Here is a 22,062-nt window from a genome sequence, read left to right as displayed (position 1 = left end):
CTCAGTTTTTGCTAACCTGTCAGATGTCCTTACAATGCAACGCATAGAACCAATGCGAGAGATGACAGAGCTGTCAACAATGAGGAATCAGATGAGACACTGGCTGAAGCGCTTAAGCTCAGCTGAAGTTGAACTTAACAAAAGATGTGTGTGGTGTGTGCAGCGTGTGTGCATGTGTCTACGAGTGTATTCTGTGTGTAAATATGCAAATACACAAATGCTGCTGTGTTACAACTGCACAGTTCATTGAAGGAGTGTCCTTGAATGATTTCATCCAACCGTGTTGATCTGAAGAAACAGGAGTAGAGGGGGGAAAACAGGCAGCGAGCAAGCAAATCCTACAAGCACTGAAGCAGTTGAGGCAGTGGTGCAGGGCTTGAAGAGCAACTATTTCACATTCAAAGACAGAAGTAGAGGGATCAGGCTTGAACAGAAATGAAGCAACAAGCAACGTTCCTGTGTCCCAGCCATATAATACACTCCCATATTAAGGGTAGAATTGGCCTTCAGTCTTGGATTTGGAGCTTCCAGAAAGGGGTGTGTATTATTTTAGCCTTATTTTAGTTCTGTATGTCTGTATGTAGGAGAGGAAGAGAGTTTGCTAGTGTGTATGTTTGAGTAAGAGGCAGAGAAAGTCAGTGTTTGTGTACAATGATGTGTGTGTCAGACTGGGTGTGCTGATACACAAGACCCCATTGGCCTGTGCCATATTCCAAGAGAAGAGGCATGGTCAGTGGATGGTTGCATCAGCTGCATGTAGGTTCCCTAGTTATATCCGAAGTAGCCACTGATCCTGATTCACGCATTGCTAAAATATAAGCGGTAGCACCACAAAAATCTGTTACAACATAACCTCAAGTAACAACTAAGTAGTTAAGCAAGCAGTAAAGCAGGTGCAAATGATACAAAATCACACAATTGCACTCACTAACAGTTAAGGATGATCTTTTTTTCTTTTTTTCTGCACACAGCGTATTTTATAATTATAATCCCATGCCATTTTGCAACTTAAAGGACTATAGAAGTGGTTTTGAATGTTTCTGTCCATTTTTTCCACACATTACACACTACTTATCAATATCTTCCTCTTGACTTCTTATATTTTTCAGAGTGTCTTTCCTTTTTTTTCTAGCACAATCTGGTTCCCATTCACTCCCACACAGTGTAAAAATCAACATGCTGAGACTTGCTTACCATATGTAATCAATCACGTCTGTGTTTCATTTCGCCAGAGTTATGTTATTGTGAGTACTCAAACTACATTATCATGTGATTACTTTAACAACAATAAAACCAGACGCTGCTTTCGCTTTGATGGATTTCTTGATGAAAAATAGTTTCCAGTCTCAGCTATTTGTTCTTGTGCTACAGAACAATAAATAAAGAAACAATGGCTGCCTGGAAGGTTGTAAAAATACATGAAAATTCCCAAAACACAATGGTGTGCTTTGGAAAATGGTTAGCAGTGATGTTAGTTATAACATGATTTGTAGAGGATGGACTAAAACATGCAAAAACTAGTATTGTCCTTTAAGAGTCAAATATGGATTCTTCTTACGAATTGTAATTTTTATGCCAATCTAGTCACCTACAAATCAAAGAGGTTTGTACCCATCAGCAAAGTAGATTAAGTTATCACTGATTAGCTTGTCATCTCAAATCTTCATGTTATAACTATTCCCCCCTTTGTACCCATGCCACAGTCGAATTTAGTAACTTGCTAATTGCAAATGAACTAGCAGTTATTAAGCCACTACTTTATACCATAACCTGGGAACAAACTTGCGCATAGTTGGTGCAACCCAGTGCAGGTCCTCAGCCTCTGCAATATGCTATGTTACACTGAGACAGAGCTCTTCAATCGAGGCTGGTCCTATTTATCTCAGCCACCTCATTCTCTTAAAGGTGCTAATCTCATGGTACATAGACTGTATGTTGTCACTTTTTCATTTTTCATTTTTTTTTTTTTTTTTTTTTTTTTACAAAAGCCCACATTTTCTGAATTTCTACAAGGCCTCCATAATACTGAAGACAAAAGCCTCTGTTTTGTGTTTTTTTAGTTTGGCTTCAACTTCACCTCCAACTAGGCGAGTCGAAAAGGAAGGGGCTGCATAAAGACAGAGATGCCAACACAGGCAGCCTCAGCTGACAATGGTCAGATACAAATAGTACACCTTTTCAGGTGTTTTTATTTTTCATTATACAAACTGGGGGGCAGCAAATCGAAGAAACGCTAATCTAATTCAATGATGTACTTTCTGTTTTTATTTGGTCCAGTCTTTAGATTAAGTCTAGTTACTGCGAACTTTTGTTTACCATAAACCTTGGCCAAAGTTATGGGCCAAATGAGCCAAGAGAGAGAGAAAAACATTTGTTTAACAAGTTTGCATGGTGTGGGGAGCCAGGCCTGGTCTAATGAGGGTTTGACCACTGTCACTATGTCACTGTCACCACTTCTGCTATGGTGCAAAGAGGCTCCCTCGGTTCTACAATATGCATTTAGCTTTTTTTCTGGCTCTGATATTGGGTTGATAGTTTGTTGGTAGCTCTGTTTTCAGGTCACCCCTTCTGCTCTATTCTTCACCCCCCTCATCCTTTCCTTTCTCCTTCTTGTCCTTCTTGTCCTTCTTCTTCTTTTTCTTCTTCTTGGCCTCCTCCTTCTTGCCGAAACTTATGAAGTCACCTTTGTCATCCACAGGGCCTGGGTCATGGCGGATAGAAATGATGGCTGGGGATCCAGGGATGATGAAGGCTTCAGGAGGAATCTCTCCAGGCTTCAGGGGCTGAGGAGGGCCGTAGCCTGGTCCGGCGCCATATCTGAAGTGCCAGCTGTTGCTGTTGACTCCAGCGCCCACTGGGGGTGAAAGCTCTCCACCACCCTCTCCATCTTCACAGACAAGAAGGAAAAAAAATTAAAGGACAACATGTCAAATCTGGCTAATCATTACATTTATTCAATTATCAGTATGAAAACAATGCTCCCTTAAAGGAATAGTTTGACATTTTGGGAAATAGGGTTATTTGATTTTCTGTCAAGAGTAAGATGAGGAAATTGACACCACTCTCAAGTCTGTACCAGCCAGGGTATGAAAATTTGACTACCAGCACCAGTAAAGCTCATTAGCTAACATGTTACTTCTTTTTTTAGTTGAATATGTTCAAAAACCAAAGCATAAAAAAAAACAGTAGGCCGTTTTACTGGGGGTTACACAGGACAGTCCATTGTAACCTGGTCAGTATGAAAAAAAAACGTAACAAGGGCAATTCTAGGGCTGGATGTCGGCACTGATCTCCCAATTTGAGTCAATTCACAAGGTCCAGGATTTATTTATTTCAATTAAATTCAATTTGTTTCAAATCCATTCTTGATGATTCAGTTATATCAGATAAATACCAGCATTGCAAAAAGTGCTTCTCGATTTCTATCCTGGGAACTTAAATCTTTTGAGCAACACTGTTGTTTGCTGGAATATATACTTGTGTAAATTGTAAACACATTTCCTGGATATAAAACTCTGGACAAACGATTTATTTTCCTTGGCACATGCAAAATGACTAAAACATAATACATGTATACTTTTTAGGCCTACATGTGCAAAACAGATGAGCGAGAATCATAAAAAACCTGCACCGCTCACAAGGTCGTCATGATTATGCACATTTATGCAGGGACCGACTGAAAAAAGTAGACTCCACACACCATTAATGAACCTAAACAAGGAGGGAGGTTAGACTTGTACTCTGGTTTGTGATCAGTAAGTCATGACCAAAAAATATCAAGGCACACTGCTTTGCAAAAATGAAAAAGCTTTTAATAAGTGGGCTTTGCGCCAGTGAGTTTCAACTCACATCCGTCATCGGGGCATGTAAAAACAGGTGGCAGCTCACAGGTAAAGCTGGTGTCAGCTGCCGGGCAATCTGAGTAGCACCAAGTGCACTAAAGAAAGTGAGGGGGGCACATAATTAGGTCAATTCTAAAGAGGCATCAGTATCTTAAAGGTTGGGGTTAATCTTTCCATCACAACAAATATTACTGAATATATTTACTTGGTGCTACTGCATACCCATAACATTTAGCACATTTATACATGTTTACTGAGAATAGGCGCAAATCCAAAGATTGATCTTGGGACTTTAAAAATCAATACTGGATCATTCAAATAAAAATCGCGATTAATCGGAAAATCGTTTTTTTTTACTACAGCCCTAGTAAATCTCCTAAAAAAAAATCCCCTCAAAAGCGAGCAACAACAAGCAGAGAAATAGCCTGACAATGGAGCGATAGCCACAGGGAATGGATATTTTCAGGACAGCAATTCAGCCAGACAACAGGAGGGAACACCGGAGGGGCCTAACCTTTAAACCACAGGAGTACTTAACATTACAATGTGATTTGTATTTGTATTTGGATGTTGGCAGCAGCATAATCCTACTACCTCACAGAAGACAGGGATTCAATCTTTAGTGCTCAAGCATGGATTTGACAGAGAAAGGAACCCAGATAGCAAGTTGTAAAAAAAAAAAAAAAAAATGTCAGAGGATAGGATCTATATATGGAAAAATTATTATGTAAAGTGAGAACAAGAAAGCTATTAAGGTCAAAAGGTTAAAGAGGATGTTAGATGAGATGAAGAGGGAGAGGAAGAGAAAGCGAGAGAGAGACAGAGAGAGAGAGATACTAAGAAAGATGGGGGTGGGCGGGTTTTGCAGACACGGTGCTCTCAGGCCCACACCAGTTCCCTCTGCGCTGACCTACTTTCAGTCTGGATTTTATTTAGATCAAACACAGGCCCTTGCAAAAAGATTCTGTTTGATTTTTCTTTGCAGGCTATTTATGACATTGCTGGAGTGCTGAAATGGTTTCAACCACCGTCCCACAGGGGAGTACACTATTTTGAAAATACTCACTGTCCGTACGCACACTGTCCCACTGAGTCCCCACAATGACTTCATCGAGTATGAGAATAAATTACATGTATGGACTGTAATAAGAGTTGATGTAACAGACACTACCACGCTGTTTCAATAGATGGCTCTACTATATGGCAGCTGTACAATATATTGACCACAAAGAGCACTGGACATCTTTAACAGTGCGCTGTTATACATTATGGAGCCATGACTCATGGCAAATTGATCATATACTATTACCCAGGACTTTCCCTGCCAGTATAAGACTTAGGTTGTCTTAGCATTTTCACATAGCGCATAAACCAAATGAACAGAAACAACTATGCCGAGAGTTCTCTACCGCTATGTAGAGAAAGGATAGCATATTGGCCCGAACATAAGATAATTTTTTTTTTTTTCTGAAACTTTGGTTTAAAAAAGTGGGGGTTATCCTAAATTTCAGGACTACAAAATTACGTGTTCATTCATTACAACAGATATTTGAATGGAGAGAGTACCAGTGTAACTACGGTCTTTTACAGAGTGTTGCATTAGGGGTTATTTGTAGCCTTATTATGTTGCTAGGCTAGTGAGTGTTTTTCAAATTTGTCTATAGTGAGTCTTTCAGAATTATTCAACCTTAAAAGTAGTTTTGGGCAGACCATTACTGGTAGGCCACAACCTACTTAATTGAGTATTGGACAGTTTATCAAGATGGAATAAACAAGACCTAGGAAAAATTTCAACTTTGTTCCTTACATTACAGGTAATTTTTTACCAAACCTTTCTAAGAGTGTAAGAATTGTGTGCAAGATCACTGGACTGGCAGCGATGCTGCAAACTGCACTATAATTACTGCGTTCCTGCGGTGGAGAAAATTGTACACTATCACAGCTTTACATTTTTTGTCTTACGTATACTTGAACAGTTCAGGTATTAACCTGAGATATTGGGGAAAACTTAATTCATAAGGAGCAGGTCATGTCATAGCTGGTTGTTGGTACAACTATGAAGGGCTTTGTTTCCTCTTTGCTACTGTTTCTCTAGCATGGAGGATTATTTGTAACTCTGCCATTGCTTCATATTAGCCAAGAATTCCCAGCAAATGCGTCCCTGAAACAGATTATGGTGTAACTGCTGGTAAGCAGGACAGTATAGATCCTTGTGACGAGGTTGCCATGACACCTGATGTAGATACGGGTGGGTGTTTGAAGCCTCATTTCGTGTAACCTGATGTCCTACATTTAAAATAGGCTATGTTATTTTCTGTCTGGTCCAAGATACCTTTCTATCTAAAATGAATCCCTCTGGTGGTTTGTAGCACATGCACAAATCAGAGAGTCGTGTAGTGCTCGTGTAAATGTATGCAGTACATCACTATTCTGCATGAGACACATCGACCTGAACCAGTCTTTCCTACATTATTTCCTCTAAATGACTGTGTGTCCTCTTTTTCTTCTTAATACCTGCCCTTGCCAAGTCCCCTTCCGTTTTCTGCTCCCTACTCCTTCCTTTTTGCTGTCTCTAAGTCTTCCATTCAGAGATATGACTGGTTGCCATGGAAACTGCCATCGCCCACTCCCTGCTGATGGAGGGTGCGGCTGCTGCAGCAGTCTCAGTTAGACAGTGTTGCTAGGCAACAGGTCACATGGCGTTCCCTAGCAACAACACCACTGCGGGAACCTGCCAATCCTCTTAACCTTTCTCTTTCTCCATCCCCCCACACCTTGCTTTTTTTTCTCCATCCCCCGGTATGTCTCCTCTGCTCTTCTTCTCCAAAATTGCTTTTAATGTTATTGGATTTTTTAAAATTTTTTTATTGGCAGTCTTTTATTTCTGATAATAGCTTCTCTCCCCCTCTGGCATTAGACAAATGTCTCCTCATCTGCACCATGGGTCACTTACGTAAAAGCAGATTTGAGGGTGCCGCATTTAGATGCATCACAGCATATCAGACAACTTCGACTACATCATGATAGCAATTCACCGCAGACATGAAAATGTGTCACGAAAAAGACTCTGACTCTTGATGCATAGAAAAGAGGATCAACCTGCAATCCAGTACATGTCAATGCTTCACCCCTGAGCAACTCCTAACAAATTATTTCCTAATGTAACAATGCACCCCTGACAGATGTGCAACATACTGCACTCTTCTTGAAGACAATATCTGAGTCTTTACATGACCAGAGAGGAAGGTTTCGATCTGATCTGAAAAAATACAAATTTCTCTGCAGCAAACCTGCAGAGAGAAACTGGGAACTGTTACAGTGTGAATCTCGAACTATTCCCCAGCTCTCTTTTCATCAGAGAGAAAAGCCTTTGCATATGTATGTTTGCTAACAGACAGTAAGACTTAATCTGTGGCTGACTCGTCAAGTGATTGACTGCGATGTTACACTCCAGCCTCCAGCCTCTACCTACAGTATATTCTCACTCTTGCAGCTAGACAGAAAATCAATGAATGGTTGCTGGGCTGATAAATGAGGGAATCACACTGTTCCAAACACATTCTTAGTTATAAAAGTCTTCCCGTCAACCAACGCAAGCTGCACACAACGTCTTTCTGTGCTTTTTTTACATGCAGTAGTACTCCCAAATTTTCTTAGTCATTAGCTCTGAGCCAGTGTTTCTGTGAATGATGAAGCGCAGGTCATTTTCGAAGCCAGCTCTATTTACACTTATGTTCTGCTGCTACACATTTTCAGTGTCGCCACCCACTCAGGACAACTCATTTCCCATAAAAAAACCCCACTTGCCTATTTCTGTCTGTCTGTAGCTCTCCATGGTGCTAACTGCTTTTATGGGAGGATACAGCTGTTTACAGTTGTGACTCTCCATAAGGGCCTCAGGCTTTTGGCATCTCAGCTAAGATCTGTATGAATATCACACTGAAGATCATGTAGATATTCACTTTGTGTCAAAGCCCCAGTTTTCCCATATTATGTGAAGCAAAGTAAAAATAAGGATGAATTCAACTTCATGAATTTAATGTATTAAATGGAATCTAATGCAATGAACAGAGGTAAAAAAAAAAAAAAGGAAAACAAAAAACATCTGCCTACTAAAACCTTAAATACTCACCGAGTAACAGTATTTCTTGTTTCTGAAACCTTTATGCTTCAATTTGGCATTTTTATACTTCGGTTTTTGTAAATATTAAACATTTCTGTTTTTTTTAAATCACAGACAACAAAAGGTTGTTTATTCAGTCGTTATTCTGTACTATATTTGGAGGAATATATTGTATTGCAAAGCACTGCATTTAGCCCTAAGGTCACGGTCTCTCAAATGTTTACTTAGAAATGTCATCCCGCCTTCGTCATGTAACACTGTTGCTCAGGAAATGTATCCAGTCCCCTTGATATGTGCTGCGTCCTGTACGCTGTTATCTCTTTCCTTTTTTTATCAGTCGCTAAGCTGGATCATGGACAAGAATACACAGTGTGGTTGACATACTAAAGACATATATTAGAGATGCAAGCTTTAACAAGCCTTGCAAAAAATAGGCGCTAGGGCATATTATCGAGGACCCAGACATATGTTGGGCCATTACTTTCCTTTTGCTATCTGGGAATGCGCTAAATCAGTTACCTTTATTTTGTCATCATGGTCCCAAAGAAGCTGACACACGTCTGCTTCCTATAGTCGTACACATCCACTCACCTGCAGCGCTGGAAACAGTGGGCCAGTTCTGCACGAGCATCCCCTGGGCTCCCTGCATCACAGAGGACTCCTCCATGTGGACCGAACTGAGAGACAGTACACATTCAGCAAGTCAGAAGATACAATATACATCAAAACAAATATTTACTAATTATTCATAGACCTGACCTCTAGATAATGATTATTTCCATCTTAAAGAAGTTTGTTTTTATTGTTAGTCTAGATATTTTCAAAATCTCGACTGAAATGATAATCGAACACAAAAAACAGCTTACAGTGTCAAAATTTCAAGCAGTATTAGTCACTGTTTCAGGCCTCAACAGCGTAGTAGCCAAGGGCGACCAGTTTTTGACTATCGTCACACTTCTTTCTTATGGTCTTGTCACCCTTGGTGACCGATTCCCACCTTTCTTATTTAAAAAAAATTGAACATCCCACCCTACATGGAGAACCCTCTGCCTTAAAACAGTGTGACAAAAGGCCTTTTTCCCTGAAACTGAAGCAGCTAAATGAAATTCTGCCATCATTCATCTTATTATTTACACCTGTGCTTTTCCTGCTGTGAACATGTCTTCAGTGCGTGTTGCTTTTCAGAATATGAATGCAGGAAATTTGCCAATCCTGGCAGAAGAAGATATGTCAAATGTTTTGTTAACTCTGGCAATCTAAAGCTGATGCCTGGTTTCCGGGCAGCCATTTCTAAAAGCTATTTGTAGTAAAAAGAATAATCCGGCTACAATGAGAGAATCAGTGATGGAGGATAGAAATTTGCATATAAGACATAAGGTCACGTAGCACTCCAATTTTGATGCTTGAAACCCAGAGTGCTGCTTGTTACAAGGTAGTTGATTGCTTTCGTCTGATGAATTGCCTGCATGTGGAGTCCCTGACACCTGGTTTTATAGCTTTATTAGAAATCAGTTGTCTTTTGGTTGCTGTGGACCAGGAGCAAGAACCACTAAACCAGTGTCTGACATGTGAATAATGGTCGTCTATGTTTTTATCATCTCCGCTGACATAATCAAGTTAGTTCATCCCAAAATTCTGCCTTCTCTTCTTCATATTACTGGTGGCGGTGGTCAACTTTGAATACTGTTATTGAGAGGACTGGTTCTTACTGCATCCTTAATATAAGGGGGTCAGCATCCTGACTAACATCAACATCCACAGCCTCAGTGAAGCAGCCTCAAGTGACTGCGGCAACATATGTGGCCATGCAGGTGACTAAGGAGAAGATATCACTTTTAAAAGTTTCACTACAGTAAGTTCAGTATCTTCAGTGTATTTAATTTATTTTGTAGCTCCAGTTTCTGTTGTTAAATTCTGTCTCACTCCTTTAGGCCTGTTTTTTTCCTTCATCCAATAGATGTGAACCACAGTGTGTTCTGATCCACCTGCCTGTGTTGTGCTGTTGGAGCTCTGTTCCGTTAATGAAGTCTGCAGCTGCTTCACGGTGAAAGTTTTGAATAAGCAAACCACTTGAACTATGTCAATATCTACATTTAGACATTTTTCTTTTTGTAATTAGATGGGTTTTGAATATCGCAAGGAGGAAGAGGGGAAAAAAGTTAGTGTTAGTGTTAGTGTTGTTACCACATCACAGGTTTTTTGTTTTTATTACGGTCCCTCGCAGCATGGCAGGGTGCAGAACAGGTATCAATCCTAATGGGAAACCTCATTAGTGTTGCACCCTCTGGACAAGGCCAGATTTATAAACACAATGCTGCTTTCATACCTTCAGTTCTTTGAACGTCCAAGTCAGGTTTTAACTCCAGCATTCATCTAAATGGCAAGCAAAACCTCTTTTGTTTCTTCATCTCTCATCCTACTTTAAATGAAAATTATTTACATTTTAAATTGGAATACATAACGTATTTAATGTCATTAATTACATCCAATTTTCAGCTGATCTTGTTGTATGGTTATATTTTATTGAATGGTAATTATGTGTATAAAAAGTATCGCACAATCTTAAAAAAAATCACACTACAATACCAACATAGATACTCATGATGGCTCTGAGGTGGTGGTTTCATATGTTTTTTATTTATTTATTCTCAGTAGATGTGAAAACCCAGAGGGTCTACCTTTCTGAGCTCTAATTTTTATTACTCAACTTAGCTGGTGGGCAGACAGAAAGGTTAGCTTTTACTTTGTGATGACTCTTACTTGAAAACGGTCCATTACAAAACAATTAACTGGAAAAAAGTTCTGATGTGGCGTGTTTGAATTTATTTTCATTTGAACTGAAAATTAAAATTGTATTTTATACACCCCTGGCAGTATACAGTATTCCTTGTAGTGTCCTAATGAACAAATTCCAAATATGCTGCGCAGTATGTTGGAAATAGACATTTGCTTTCTTGCCACTCTCATGTCTGTCTGTTAGATAAAAACTACAGTGAGCAGCTGGCTAGCTTAGCTTAGCATAAAGACTGGAAATAGGAGAAACAGAAGATGTGCCGACTTTTCACACCCCTTTAGCGACTTTTCTTCAAAAAGCACCTAGCGACAAATCTAGCGACTTTTTGGACAAACCTTAGCTACTTTCCATAGACGACATTCGCCAGTATTGCCCCGTGAGTGTGAGGTCAGGCTTTCCCTCCACAGGCACACCTCTGTATACGTCTCAGTCAATTGACCGCACGGCAGCTGACACAGATGTGAATGAGCTTCTAGCTTTCTCTCTGAGTGATAATTTCCCGAGTAAATATAACCAAAATCACAGCAAACAGCCGTTGTCTTTGTGTGTATGGTGATTTTGTCAGATGACGTCATGGTAATAAAATCAGGATTTAAGACCTGGTCATGTTTGTTTAAAAGGAGGAATGGTTTCTGGCTGAGAGTTAGATGAGAAGATTGACATCACTCTCGTGTCTAACCGGTAAATGTGAAGCTACAGCATGCAGCTGGTTACCTTAGCTTAGCATAAAGACTGGAAACAGAGGAAAACAACTAGCCTGGCCAAAGATAATAAAAATGTCACCTACTAACACCTCTAAAGCTAACTATGTTATATCTTGTTTGTTTAATAAGTACAAAGCGTGAAAATGAAAGGTTGTGGGTTTATTAAGGTGTTACCTTGTTGAAACATTGTAATAAACATCCTAAGCCAAGTAGTTTCCAACCTAGGCTGAGCTTTAATTCCACCCATACAATCATAATGAATATAGAGCTGCAACACACTTATTAATGATGAATATAATGAATATAAACTTGCTATGTATATCCTAAGCAGTGTGAGTTTCAAGCTTTAACATAAACCAAGGTGCACTTTTAATGTGACACAGATAGGACTGGTGTTTTCAACAGTGACTGACTAAACCAGGAATGTGGGTCAGTAATGTTGGTGGGTACTACAAGCTGCATGTAGTGTGGGACATTACAGCATGCGTGTGTTAGGTTTAAGCATTAATGTGAGCCGTCGCTGTGTCTATGTGTGTTACAGGCACTGCCATTTAAGTGATGGCAACGGCAAATTGAAGTGATGATTTATGTTAAACCATGTCATGTTACAGTGACTTGATGACATGATGCACATCATGATACCCTCCGTACCATAGAAATGAACACTGATATCCAATTAAATCAAACTTAGACGGAGCAGAAGACTGTACAACTTAGCAGTAAGCATTGTTAGCATTAAATTATGAAAATTCAGTACAAGCGACAGACAAGTGGAGGAAAAACTCATTAGTCCATGATGCTCCAACTGTCCTCATATTAAATTAGCAAAACACTTCATTACAGATGAAAAAAAACCCACAATTTTATTGAAATTGTTGTGTATTTTTAATTTCAGTATTCTATGATTTGCAGAGAATGAGAAAAATTACATGTGTAGTACTTCACATGTGTAGTACTTCACTTACTCAGCCATAACCGGAATTACTCAAATATTCTTTTAAGAGCAAGCAAGCTGAAAACATGGCAATCTACTTTTGAAATAATGCCCCAGATAATTTTGTAACCCAAACTTAAGAAACCTGCTTGTTGAGATGACAGTCTTATCTTAGCTGAACTACTGCAGCATGGGTAGGCCTGAAGCCATTCACATGTGGTCCTAAAAGCTTAATCAAGTCCTGTTTCAGCGTGATATTTGGTATATCTATCTATTTTTAGACCTATCTATAATTGGGATTTGGAGTGCATGCAAGTATGCCCAGTGAATTAACTAGTATGACTGGAGTTTAAAATGCTCTCTGCCGTCTGACTTCACAAGTTCTCCCCTCATCTCCAGACAAAAATACATAAATACGCACAGAAATGCACACATGTGTGCACACAGAGCATCTGCACATGCAGACACTGATGCATGTGTGCATCTGATAATCCGAGAAAGGTCATAGTCAGCTAATTTGTCCTTCATGCTTCCTGCTTAAAGACTGTAACTGGGGGAAGCAACGCTCAGAATGGAGATGGCCTATATAGTATTACACTGCAGAGGAGGAGTGCTATGCATCCACTGATGGGAGCTGCACATGGCTTTTCCCAAAGGAAGAGGAGGGGGTTGAGGTTAAAACAGATGCTGAGGGGCCACTAGCAGTGATTTCTGATAATGACAGATACTTCTGCAGTATCCATTCATGCTGCAATGTCTTTTTTTTGTGAGTAGATGTCACTTGGAGAAGCAGGTATCTATAAGAAGTCTAATGTATCACCACACATTGCAGCTGTGGTAAAGACCAACATGAAGGGTCACTGGAGCTGTAGCACAGACTGGATGTAGACAGTACGAGAAGGATGAATAGGTGTAACTTTTCTAGATGATCATAAGATGCAAAAGAGTTAAAGATGGAAAGTGCTTACCTCTGCACCCCTGCCCTCAACGACGCAGAATATCGCCAGTCAGCATTCGGGGCTTTTGGCTGAGCGAGCAAGAGGTACAGAGAGAGAGAGAGAGAGAGGAGAGGAGGAATAAAGAGAAGAGCAAGAAGAAGAAGATGGAGAGAAAGAGAGAGAGGGAAGAGGGTGAGTTTAGTTTGATCTCATACAGTGCAGAGCCAGGCTGTGCCATGGTCTCATCAATTAATCACGATAGACATCTCAGCTCTGGACGTGGTAGGAGCACTGCAGTCGTGTCCCCCGTTGCAAGCACACTCACTCACACACGCATACATACTTTCATCTGCACAAAGACTTTAAAAGGACAGTGACTGAAAACTGTATTGATGGGTTTTTGGACAGTCTCTGACTCTGTGGCTCTATAAATGTGAGAGATGGGAGAGATTCTTTCCCTGTGTGCTGGGGTGTTTGTACAGACTGATGTGTATGTGATTGGGTGCAACTGGAGTGAATCTATTTGCTCCTGATGAACCTGAGCTGAGTGCTTGAAACTCCTAACAGCCCTCTGGTAAATTATTGCCCTTAAAAACCAATGAGCAAGAGCCATCATCGCTTGGGCAACCACATCCTATACCTCTGGTCTATATTAGCCCAGTGTGACGCACAGTCATATACATATCTTTTATATAATATAATAATTTCTTTCCATCTTCTTTTTGCTTTTATTGATTCCGATGATTGAGTCTATCAGCAAAACTTAGGGTCCTTATGATCTTCATATGTTTCTAAGAACACAGAAAATATAAAAAATGGTGAAATTAAAATACACTGCTTGGACAAAGGCTTTTTTGGCTAAATATGTAAATTACTTTTAAGTTACCCTATATTTGTTAAGATTGTTGAATGACTTATAGCTCTTGGACTTGAATGTACTCCCATTCATTTACCTTTTTTATGATCACCAAATTTTGCTACCGATTATGCCTTTAAACTCAAAGGACCATATGAACCTCATGGAGGAAAAAGTCACATTTTTAATGAGCTAATCTTTCACGGCCATTAATCATGCCTGACCCTTTCGTAATGTATTTCCTCATGAGTAGGTACTGTGCACAGGCACTATATGAAATGACTGTGAACATTTGTATTACAGCTAATGCTAAAATCTGTCAGCATCATGTAGTTTGCAGCCTTAGATCTCAAGAACACTGAATAAGAAAAGCTGTGTTTCAGACACAAGCCAGCTCAAGCGGTGGCAAATGTCCCGGATAAAGATGGCACATTATGTTCCTCAGTTCAATTCAGAGGGGAGTATTTTCTGCTGGTAGACCCAGCCACTTTGAGTAAATCTAATTTCCAGGGCTGAGGAACACAGGCTGGAGGTTAATTTAATTTAGATTGCTACACTTGTCTCGGTAAGAGATTTTTTCATTGTTATTACTAATCTACCAGCGACTGGTATCTGATAATTAATGTGATGTATCCAGAGGTAAATTCCTAATCTTAGGAGCATTTGCTTCAACAATCTGGCAATAAAAATGATATTATTCCAATATTTGAACCATCAATCTCTTTCCTCTCAGGCATACAATCAGAATATATCTAGGAAGAAATCTTTGCTAGAGTCAAACCCAGATTCCTTAAATTTAAGGACTGCACAGATGGTGCATGTATGGCTAGAAAAGCAGCTGCCAGGCCTCTTGATTGGGATCATGCCAACTAAACAGCTAACAGCAATATTTTTTAATTGTTACCTCAATATTGACAGTATTTTAGGTGTGACTGTTTTTTGGGCTGGTGTTTTTTTTTTTCCTTTTCTATATTTCATGTAAATCAGGGATTGTTGATATGATGTCTGAGAAACTAAATCATTTGCACTTTGTGCTTAGCAGCTAAAGGCATTCACTGTTTCACTCATCTAGAAGTCATGAAGAGTTAGGAAAACGGTATCACTGAAGTGTAATGCAGCCTTTAAGACCAGGAAAAGGAAACATTTAGGCGGTAATGACAAAATCTAAAACAATATCTAGTCTCATCACAGTATCTGTACAAGGTATATGCATATTTCTCCCATAGTCAGAGGTGCACTGGCCACCCAAGGATGTCTGATCCAAGTCCTCTTTAAAAAACTAGTACTTTCGGTGGTTTTGATTAAGTCAATTACCCCTAACTGCCCCAGTGTAACTGTTCTGTTTTACTCACTCACACACAAAAGTCAAGCCCACATGCACAGACAAGTGAGCAGTGAAGATGGCATGACCTGTACTTGGTGTAGATGTGATGACAGCATCAAACTGAAACACAAATCTCTGAATCATCAGAAATAACACCAGAGCCTTGAAAAGCATCAGGACTGACACTAATGCAGTGTGAGTGCTGAGCTGAGCTGGGCTGAGTGACTGCACAGTACAAGTGGGAAATGAACAAAGAGAATGAGGAGTGCAAGGATTCAATTCTTTGCAGGAGGGGATCAAATCTGACATACAGGAATATCATCAGCCTGCAGCAACAAAACAACACTGACAAACATCCTGAAAACAATGCATACTGTAGCAATAGCCTTAAGGAAAAGTCATGTTTGGTATGTACTTAAAAGGGGCTTATATTGCTTGCAACTAAATAAAATTTAATTATAAAGCAACTTATATGTAAACATGATGATTCATGACCTTCCAGGTATGCGGACAAGGGCAAACATAAAGAATTAATGACACACCTCTGGGCAGAGTTGCAGCGAGGCATCAGGCATACTCAGTCTGCGTACAAATCCACTTCCACTGGTGAAAAAGCGGTCGGCACCGCTGCCCCAGGTGCCGCTGATGGGACGCCCTGTGTTGTAGAACATGAAAGTGTCACTGCCAGAGGTGGCTGTCAGGCAGGTCTTGTAGCAGTAAGTCTTTGTTAGGGAGCCATTCCCACGCACTTCGATGTAGTGCGGCTCCACTTTAAGGTCTCTACGAAGCACCACATTGTTATTAGGCTGTGCTCCAGCTCCACCACTGCCTCCTCCGCCAGCACTTACACTGCTGCTCCCACCGTCTGGAGGGGGCTTCTGTGACACACAGCAGGGGGAGCAGGACCCAGGCTGGGTGCAGTAGGCATGACAGCGGACAATGGCCAGCACCACCACAGTGACCAGGAATACAAAGGTGGTGGCACTCAAAGCCACAATTAAGTAGAGGGTCACATTGGAGAAAAGCAGTGTGCTGTGAGGTCGGATGATCCTCTTGGGGTCAGGAACCACTTTGGGCGGCACCTCCATGACAGCCACGTTGATGGTGGCAGTGGAGGAGAGAGGAGGCTGCCCGTGGTCCTTCACGACGACAGTTAGAGCAAAGGAGGTGGAGTTGTCCTCCAGGATCCTCCGAGTGGTTCTGATCTCACCGGTGTGTTCATGCACCTTGAACAAGTCCAGATCAGTGGCTGTCTCCAGCACGTACCCCAACCAGGCATTCGGACCAGCATCTGCATCATATGCCACCACTTTGCTCACCAAGGCACCGGGCTCAGCGTTCTTTTGTACCGTCTCCAAGGAGCGCGTGCCATTGCCAGGAGGGTTGACTATCAGCGGTGCATGGTCATTCTGATCCATAATGTAGACGTAGACAGTGGCGACGCGGCTGAGCGGAGGAATGCCCCCATCTTGGGCTTTGACCTGGAAGTGAAACTCTCTCAGTGACTCATAGTCAAAGGCTCGCAGGGCATAAGCCTCCCCTGTATCGGCCTTCACAGACACATAGGAGGTGACAGGGATACCATGGTTGTTGTCATTGAGCACTGTGTAGGTGATGCGTGCATTTTCTTTGATGTCTGCGTCTTGAGCTTTCACAGTACACAAAGAGGCCCCGGGGGCATTGTTCTCAGCCACATAGACTGTGTATGAGGTCTGTTCAAATCGTGGTGGGTTGTCATTAACATCAGCCACATCCACCTGTATGGTCTTCTGGGAGGAGAGGGGGGGGGTTCCTCCATCTGTGGCACTCAGAGTGACATTGTAGGCATCAGTGGTCTCGCGGTCCAGGAAGGCTGAGGTAACCAGAGTGTAGTAATTTCTGAATGACTTGATCTTGAAAGGAAGGCCTGCTGGGATCTCTAGGCTCACCTGCTTGTTAGTGCCAGAGTCTCGATCAGTAACGCTAATGAGGGCCACGACTGTGTCTGCACGGGCATCCTCCCTCACAGGGCTCGACAGGGATGACAACACTATTTGAGGGACGTTGTCATTTACATCCACCACCTCTACCACTACCTTACAGTGTGCTGCCACGGCCCCAGGTCCCTTGTCCATCGCCTGGATGTACATTTCATAGGAGTTGGTCTCTTCATAGTCAACATTGCTCCTCACTCTTATTTCTCCTGTATTGGTGTCCATGCTGAACATCTGCCTCACTCTCTCTGGAGTGTAGCTGCTGAAAGAGTAATAAACCTCTCCATTTGTGCCCTCATCCAGATCAGTTGCATTCAGTTTAATTACCAGGGTGTCTTTGGGCGAATTTTCCAACAGTTTCACCTTGTACACTGAGCTGTCGAACAAGGGGACATTGTCGTTTGAGTCCAAGACCCGGACATTGATTTTAGCAGTGCCGGTTTTCTCTGGTGTCCCACCATCCACAGCACTTAGAATTAATTGGTGGTAAGGCGTCTGTTCACGATCAAGGGGCTTTTTGAGCACAAGCTCGATGTGCTTTGTATTTAGGGAGGGTTTGTTAGATACCAGTGCGAAATGGTCGTTTGTGCTTAGCTGATAAATACGAACCGAATTCGACCCAATGTCTGGGTCCTGAGCGTTTTCAATTGGGTAACGAGACCCTGGTAAAGCAGATTCTGTGATTTCCAGTTGATACTCGTCTCTGGGGAACTGCGGCGCATTATCATTGGCATCCACAATCTCCACCTCGACATGGTACACCTCGGTGGGGTTTTCGACCAGCACCTCAAGATTCATGAGGCAAGTGCTGGATAAGTCACAGAGTGCTTCCCTGTCGATCCTTTCGTTGACAAGTAATCTCCCATTTTTGGGGTTGACAATCACATAGCGTTTACCGCTGTTGGAGGTTACCTTAATTTTACGAGTGGCGAGCTTTCGAATATCCAGCCCCAAGTCATGCGCCAGATCACCCACCAGTGCCCCGTTTTCCAGCTCTTCCGTGATAGAATATCGCAACTGTCCGCGCGAAAGGCCACAAAATAAGGAGAATATCACAAAATAAAAAGGCACATTATTCCCGATCCAGTTGCATATCCCCACCACAGCCATTGCAAGCTCATAGGATCCGCAGACGGATTAAACGCAGCCTTCCGCCTTTTTAGCTTGCAGTATCTTGCATCCCAGCACCTCATTAAGGTGGGCTAATTGGTCTCCCGGTGAATGAAACAGAAGCGGCTCATCCATTGTGTTTCCCGGCTGAGGCGAATCCTCTCCAGCGCACCCATATTTCCTTTGTCCGTGATGCGCTTTTTTGTGTGTGTGTGTGTGTGTGTGTGTCTCCAATGCGCGCTGCTGACGGGTGTGTTTCCCTGCCGCTGGAGCTGTGAGATCCGTCAGCGTCGTCGAAATGCGCCCCGACGAAACCGGAAAAGAAGAGCGCACCTTTCAAAATAAGAACGATTAAACCTGTCACCCGTTTCTTTCACTAAGTTTAGTAGGAGTTGACTAAAACTGGAGAGGCCCCCCCTAGTTTATGATGTTATGTTCTTAAATAAAGGCCTGTGAGTCCTAGTGTGTCGGGGGTTCAGTTAGTTATTAACTCATAGGTTTTTTCACGTTTTTAACTGTTTTAGCTATTATGCTATTTCGAACGAATAATCCATGAATTATGCTTTATTAATACTGCACCTCGCTTGCTTTAAGTGGTGTTTTTTAACACTAATGTATTCGGGTCAAATTTGACCTGTTTTCAAGTTTAGATGTGTGAAGCATGTAATTGTTTCTGACCAAAACAAGGCTTCACTACATCCGCAGCAATGGCCTACTCAATTCAATGAAACACCTTTTCATCTTCTGTGGTGTTATGGTATATATATATATACTTTATACAACACTTTATTTTATGTTTAATGTTAGTACACAACATCATTGTACAATTATTATAGAACTTTGTGGGAATTTTTTTTTGTTTTGTTGTATTTTTTGTTATTTATGATGGTTTGGCAATATTTACTACATATTACTCTACATAAACCATCCATAAGTACTACTAGGTCAAATGTGACCCATAAACCATTTTCCTGGATGTTAATTTTTTTTTTTTTTTTAAACACAGCCGGAAGGTTAACATTTTTTAGAGCAGTCTGTATGCTCATTCATCGAGGAATTTACTTTGTAAAGAGTAACCGGAAGTTCTTTATTTAATGTGGCTGGCTTGACCTCATCTTGACCGTATCCCACCCTAGCGCGCACTCAGCTCTCTCCTCTCCGCTGTGGCGCAGCTTCCCCCCCCCACCCCCCCCTTCTCTCTCCTCTCATCCCTCCATTGCGACATCGGTGTATGGTCTGGGAGCTAATAGACGACCCACACATGAAAGCACCTCCAGAATACAGAAAGGAGACCCCCACAAAACGGCTACACTATAAATATTTAGGTATTCAGCGCCACCAGTCATTCAGTTCATAAATCAGAATCGCTGTGCAGCACATGACTGGAAAAATGATGGTGGAATTACCGAAATGAAGAATTTGACCCGAAGATGTGGCTCATACGCTTGATATGCCGGATTCTCTGATGGCTCGTTCTTACTGTTGCTCATAAAGGCAAAGTCGGGGCAGAAGCAGCACACTATTCAACATCACCGCCTCCCCCAGAATGAAAAGCACAGGGAGGAACGCGGCCACGAACACGGGCGCATGTTTGGGGACTCGCTTATGTTTGTCTTCCTTTGTCTGTGTTGGAGTCTTGAGGACGGCTAATTTTGCCGGCGGCGATTCTGCGGCGCGAGCCGCCGCATGGCGAACACTTGGCCAAGGCGCAGCAGACGGAAAGAAAGCGTCGCACTGGCAATCACGCGCTTCCCTCCACATGGGTCACTGTCAGGGGGTAGACCTCAGACATGTCAGGTCGCATAATCGTATTTAGGATGCCCGTGGTGGACCCCACACAGCAGACGTCTCATTTCCTCTCTCTCGAATATATCCCGAAGAGAAACACGATATAGGGGTGTGTATGGGCCCGGAAACAGGACGGCCGATGGTGTGCTGAATACAGCCGAATATAAAGTACATTTGTAATGAAACAATGTAGAACAATTTGTGGACAGACGATGCCATTTGTGATGCGCTTTTTGCAAACCTCCCTCTCGAAATGGAAAAATAACGAAGGTTACCAAGAGTGCATGGTGTTTTCATGGTTTGGATGGACGCTGTTCACAAACACTAACTGATCTGTCGTAAAATACATTTCAATTCTCTGTCTTTTCAGCTGTTGAGCACTTGTTGATTCTTGCACAAACAAGGAATGTTGTGGCATAGCGAAGAAAGCATCACCAAAGAGTCACTTCATCAGCCCGGGCAGCTCCTCGGGCTCGGGCCGGGTGAGGTGACTAAATGTAAACAGCGCGTAGCTACAAGAAAACACTTGGCACCCAGACAAACCGGGACAGAAGTGTGTAATCACTGGCTCTGTTTACATGCAAAAAGGAAGTTTGATTATGCATCTGACCTGGTTTGGGATCCTTGGATGTAAAATTCTACCCCAGTTAGGCTCATACTTGAATTAAGAGAGATGTAACGTAGGTGTATGGCTTACTTTTATATTTATTACAATTATTTGTTATTTACCTGTGTCAAAGCCACGCGTGGTGGTCATTTGGGTCATAATCTCTATGTACTTAAGATCACCCACGGTGAGGTGTTGAAGCAGTCCTCACAGTATTTGTATTCATATGAAAGTATTTTCTAGAAGCATAAAATGTCGACACCATACAGTAGATAATGAAATCATTCTCTGCTTTATAACAGCCCTCCAAGGATGCATTGAAACTGCCTGTTTTATTTTCAGTATTAACCTTAAAATATTCCCACATCGTTACATGTAGATTTGGAAAATATCCCTTTGTGTATTATGTTTACCACTTACATAGGTATCGTGATGGAGACATATTGAAGGAACAAGTGAATAATAAAAAACGAGGCTAAATGGGGATTGCTAGGTCGGTAACCACAGCTCCCTTGTGTGAAATTTGGGGTAGAGCGTAGAGATAACAGTGATGTCACCAAACACGGAACACACTGAGTGACAGTGAACAATACATGTCAAACCGTGTCTCGGTACAAGCATCCAATTCACTGAAAAGAAAGACTCTGCACCAGCATGTCACGGTGAAAGGGAAGCCACATTATTTTAGGCTGAAGCTAAAGTCCGGGAAATCCGTCCAAAACAGACAAGCAAAGTCGGTCACAACAGCTGGCAGGGCAAGGCTGTCCTGATAGCCTTAAGCAGAATAGATCACTGGCTGAATGCATCTAATGGAGGCCGGCCATAATAGCTCCTTTGAATAATCTGTGCAAAGTCAGCTGAACCACTATAAGATGTTGCCATAAAAACAGAAGGTTTATAAAATGTTTCACTTGACAAAACATCTATTAATACATAACACTTAAAAATACAACAGTGAAAGTCAAAAGAAGAGCAGGTAAAGTCTAAGAAAATAAAGACAAGTAGGTAAAAACTAGCCTATATTTTTTAAAAACTAATGAAAGGTGATTGAAAGGATTAGATGTTTTTT

At 41.6% G+C, this 22,062-nt stretch overlaps 1 protein-coding gene across 1 annotated transcript; it reads right to left on the bottom strand.

Moving 5' to 3' along the window:
* Positions 1 to 569: 569 nt before the first annotated feature.
* On the bottom strand, positions 570 to 18,847 carry LOC120802366 (protocadherin alpha-C2-like). Its single transcript, XM_040150100.1, has 4 exons — positions 16,058 to 18,847; positions 13,366 to 13,424; positions 8,557 to 8,642; positions 570 to 2,887 (listed from the first exon to the last, which is right to left on the bottom strand). Exons 1-4 carry the CDS (start codon positions 18,596 to 18,598, stop codon positions 2,574 to 2,576), a joined length of 3,000 nt encoding a protein of 999 aa, XP_040006034.1. The 5' UTR covers positions 18,599 to 18,847; the 3' UTR covers positions 570 to 2,573.
* Positions 18,848 to 22,062: the final 3,215 nt, after the last annotated feature.

Source organism: Xiphias gladius, chromosome 17, assembly GCF_016859285.1.
Source record: "Xiphias gladius isolate SHS-SW01 ecotype Sanya breed wild chromosome 17, ASM1685928v1, whole genome shotgun sequence".
NCBI classification, from domain to species: Eukaryota; Metazoa; Chordata; class Actinopteri; order Istiophoriformes; family Xiphiidae; genus Xiphias; species Xiphias gladius.
This window is presented reverse-complemented; position numbering and strand designations above follow the sequence as displayed.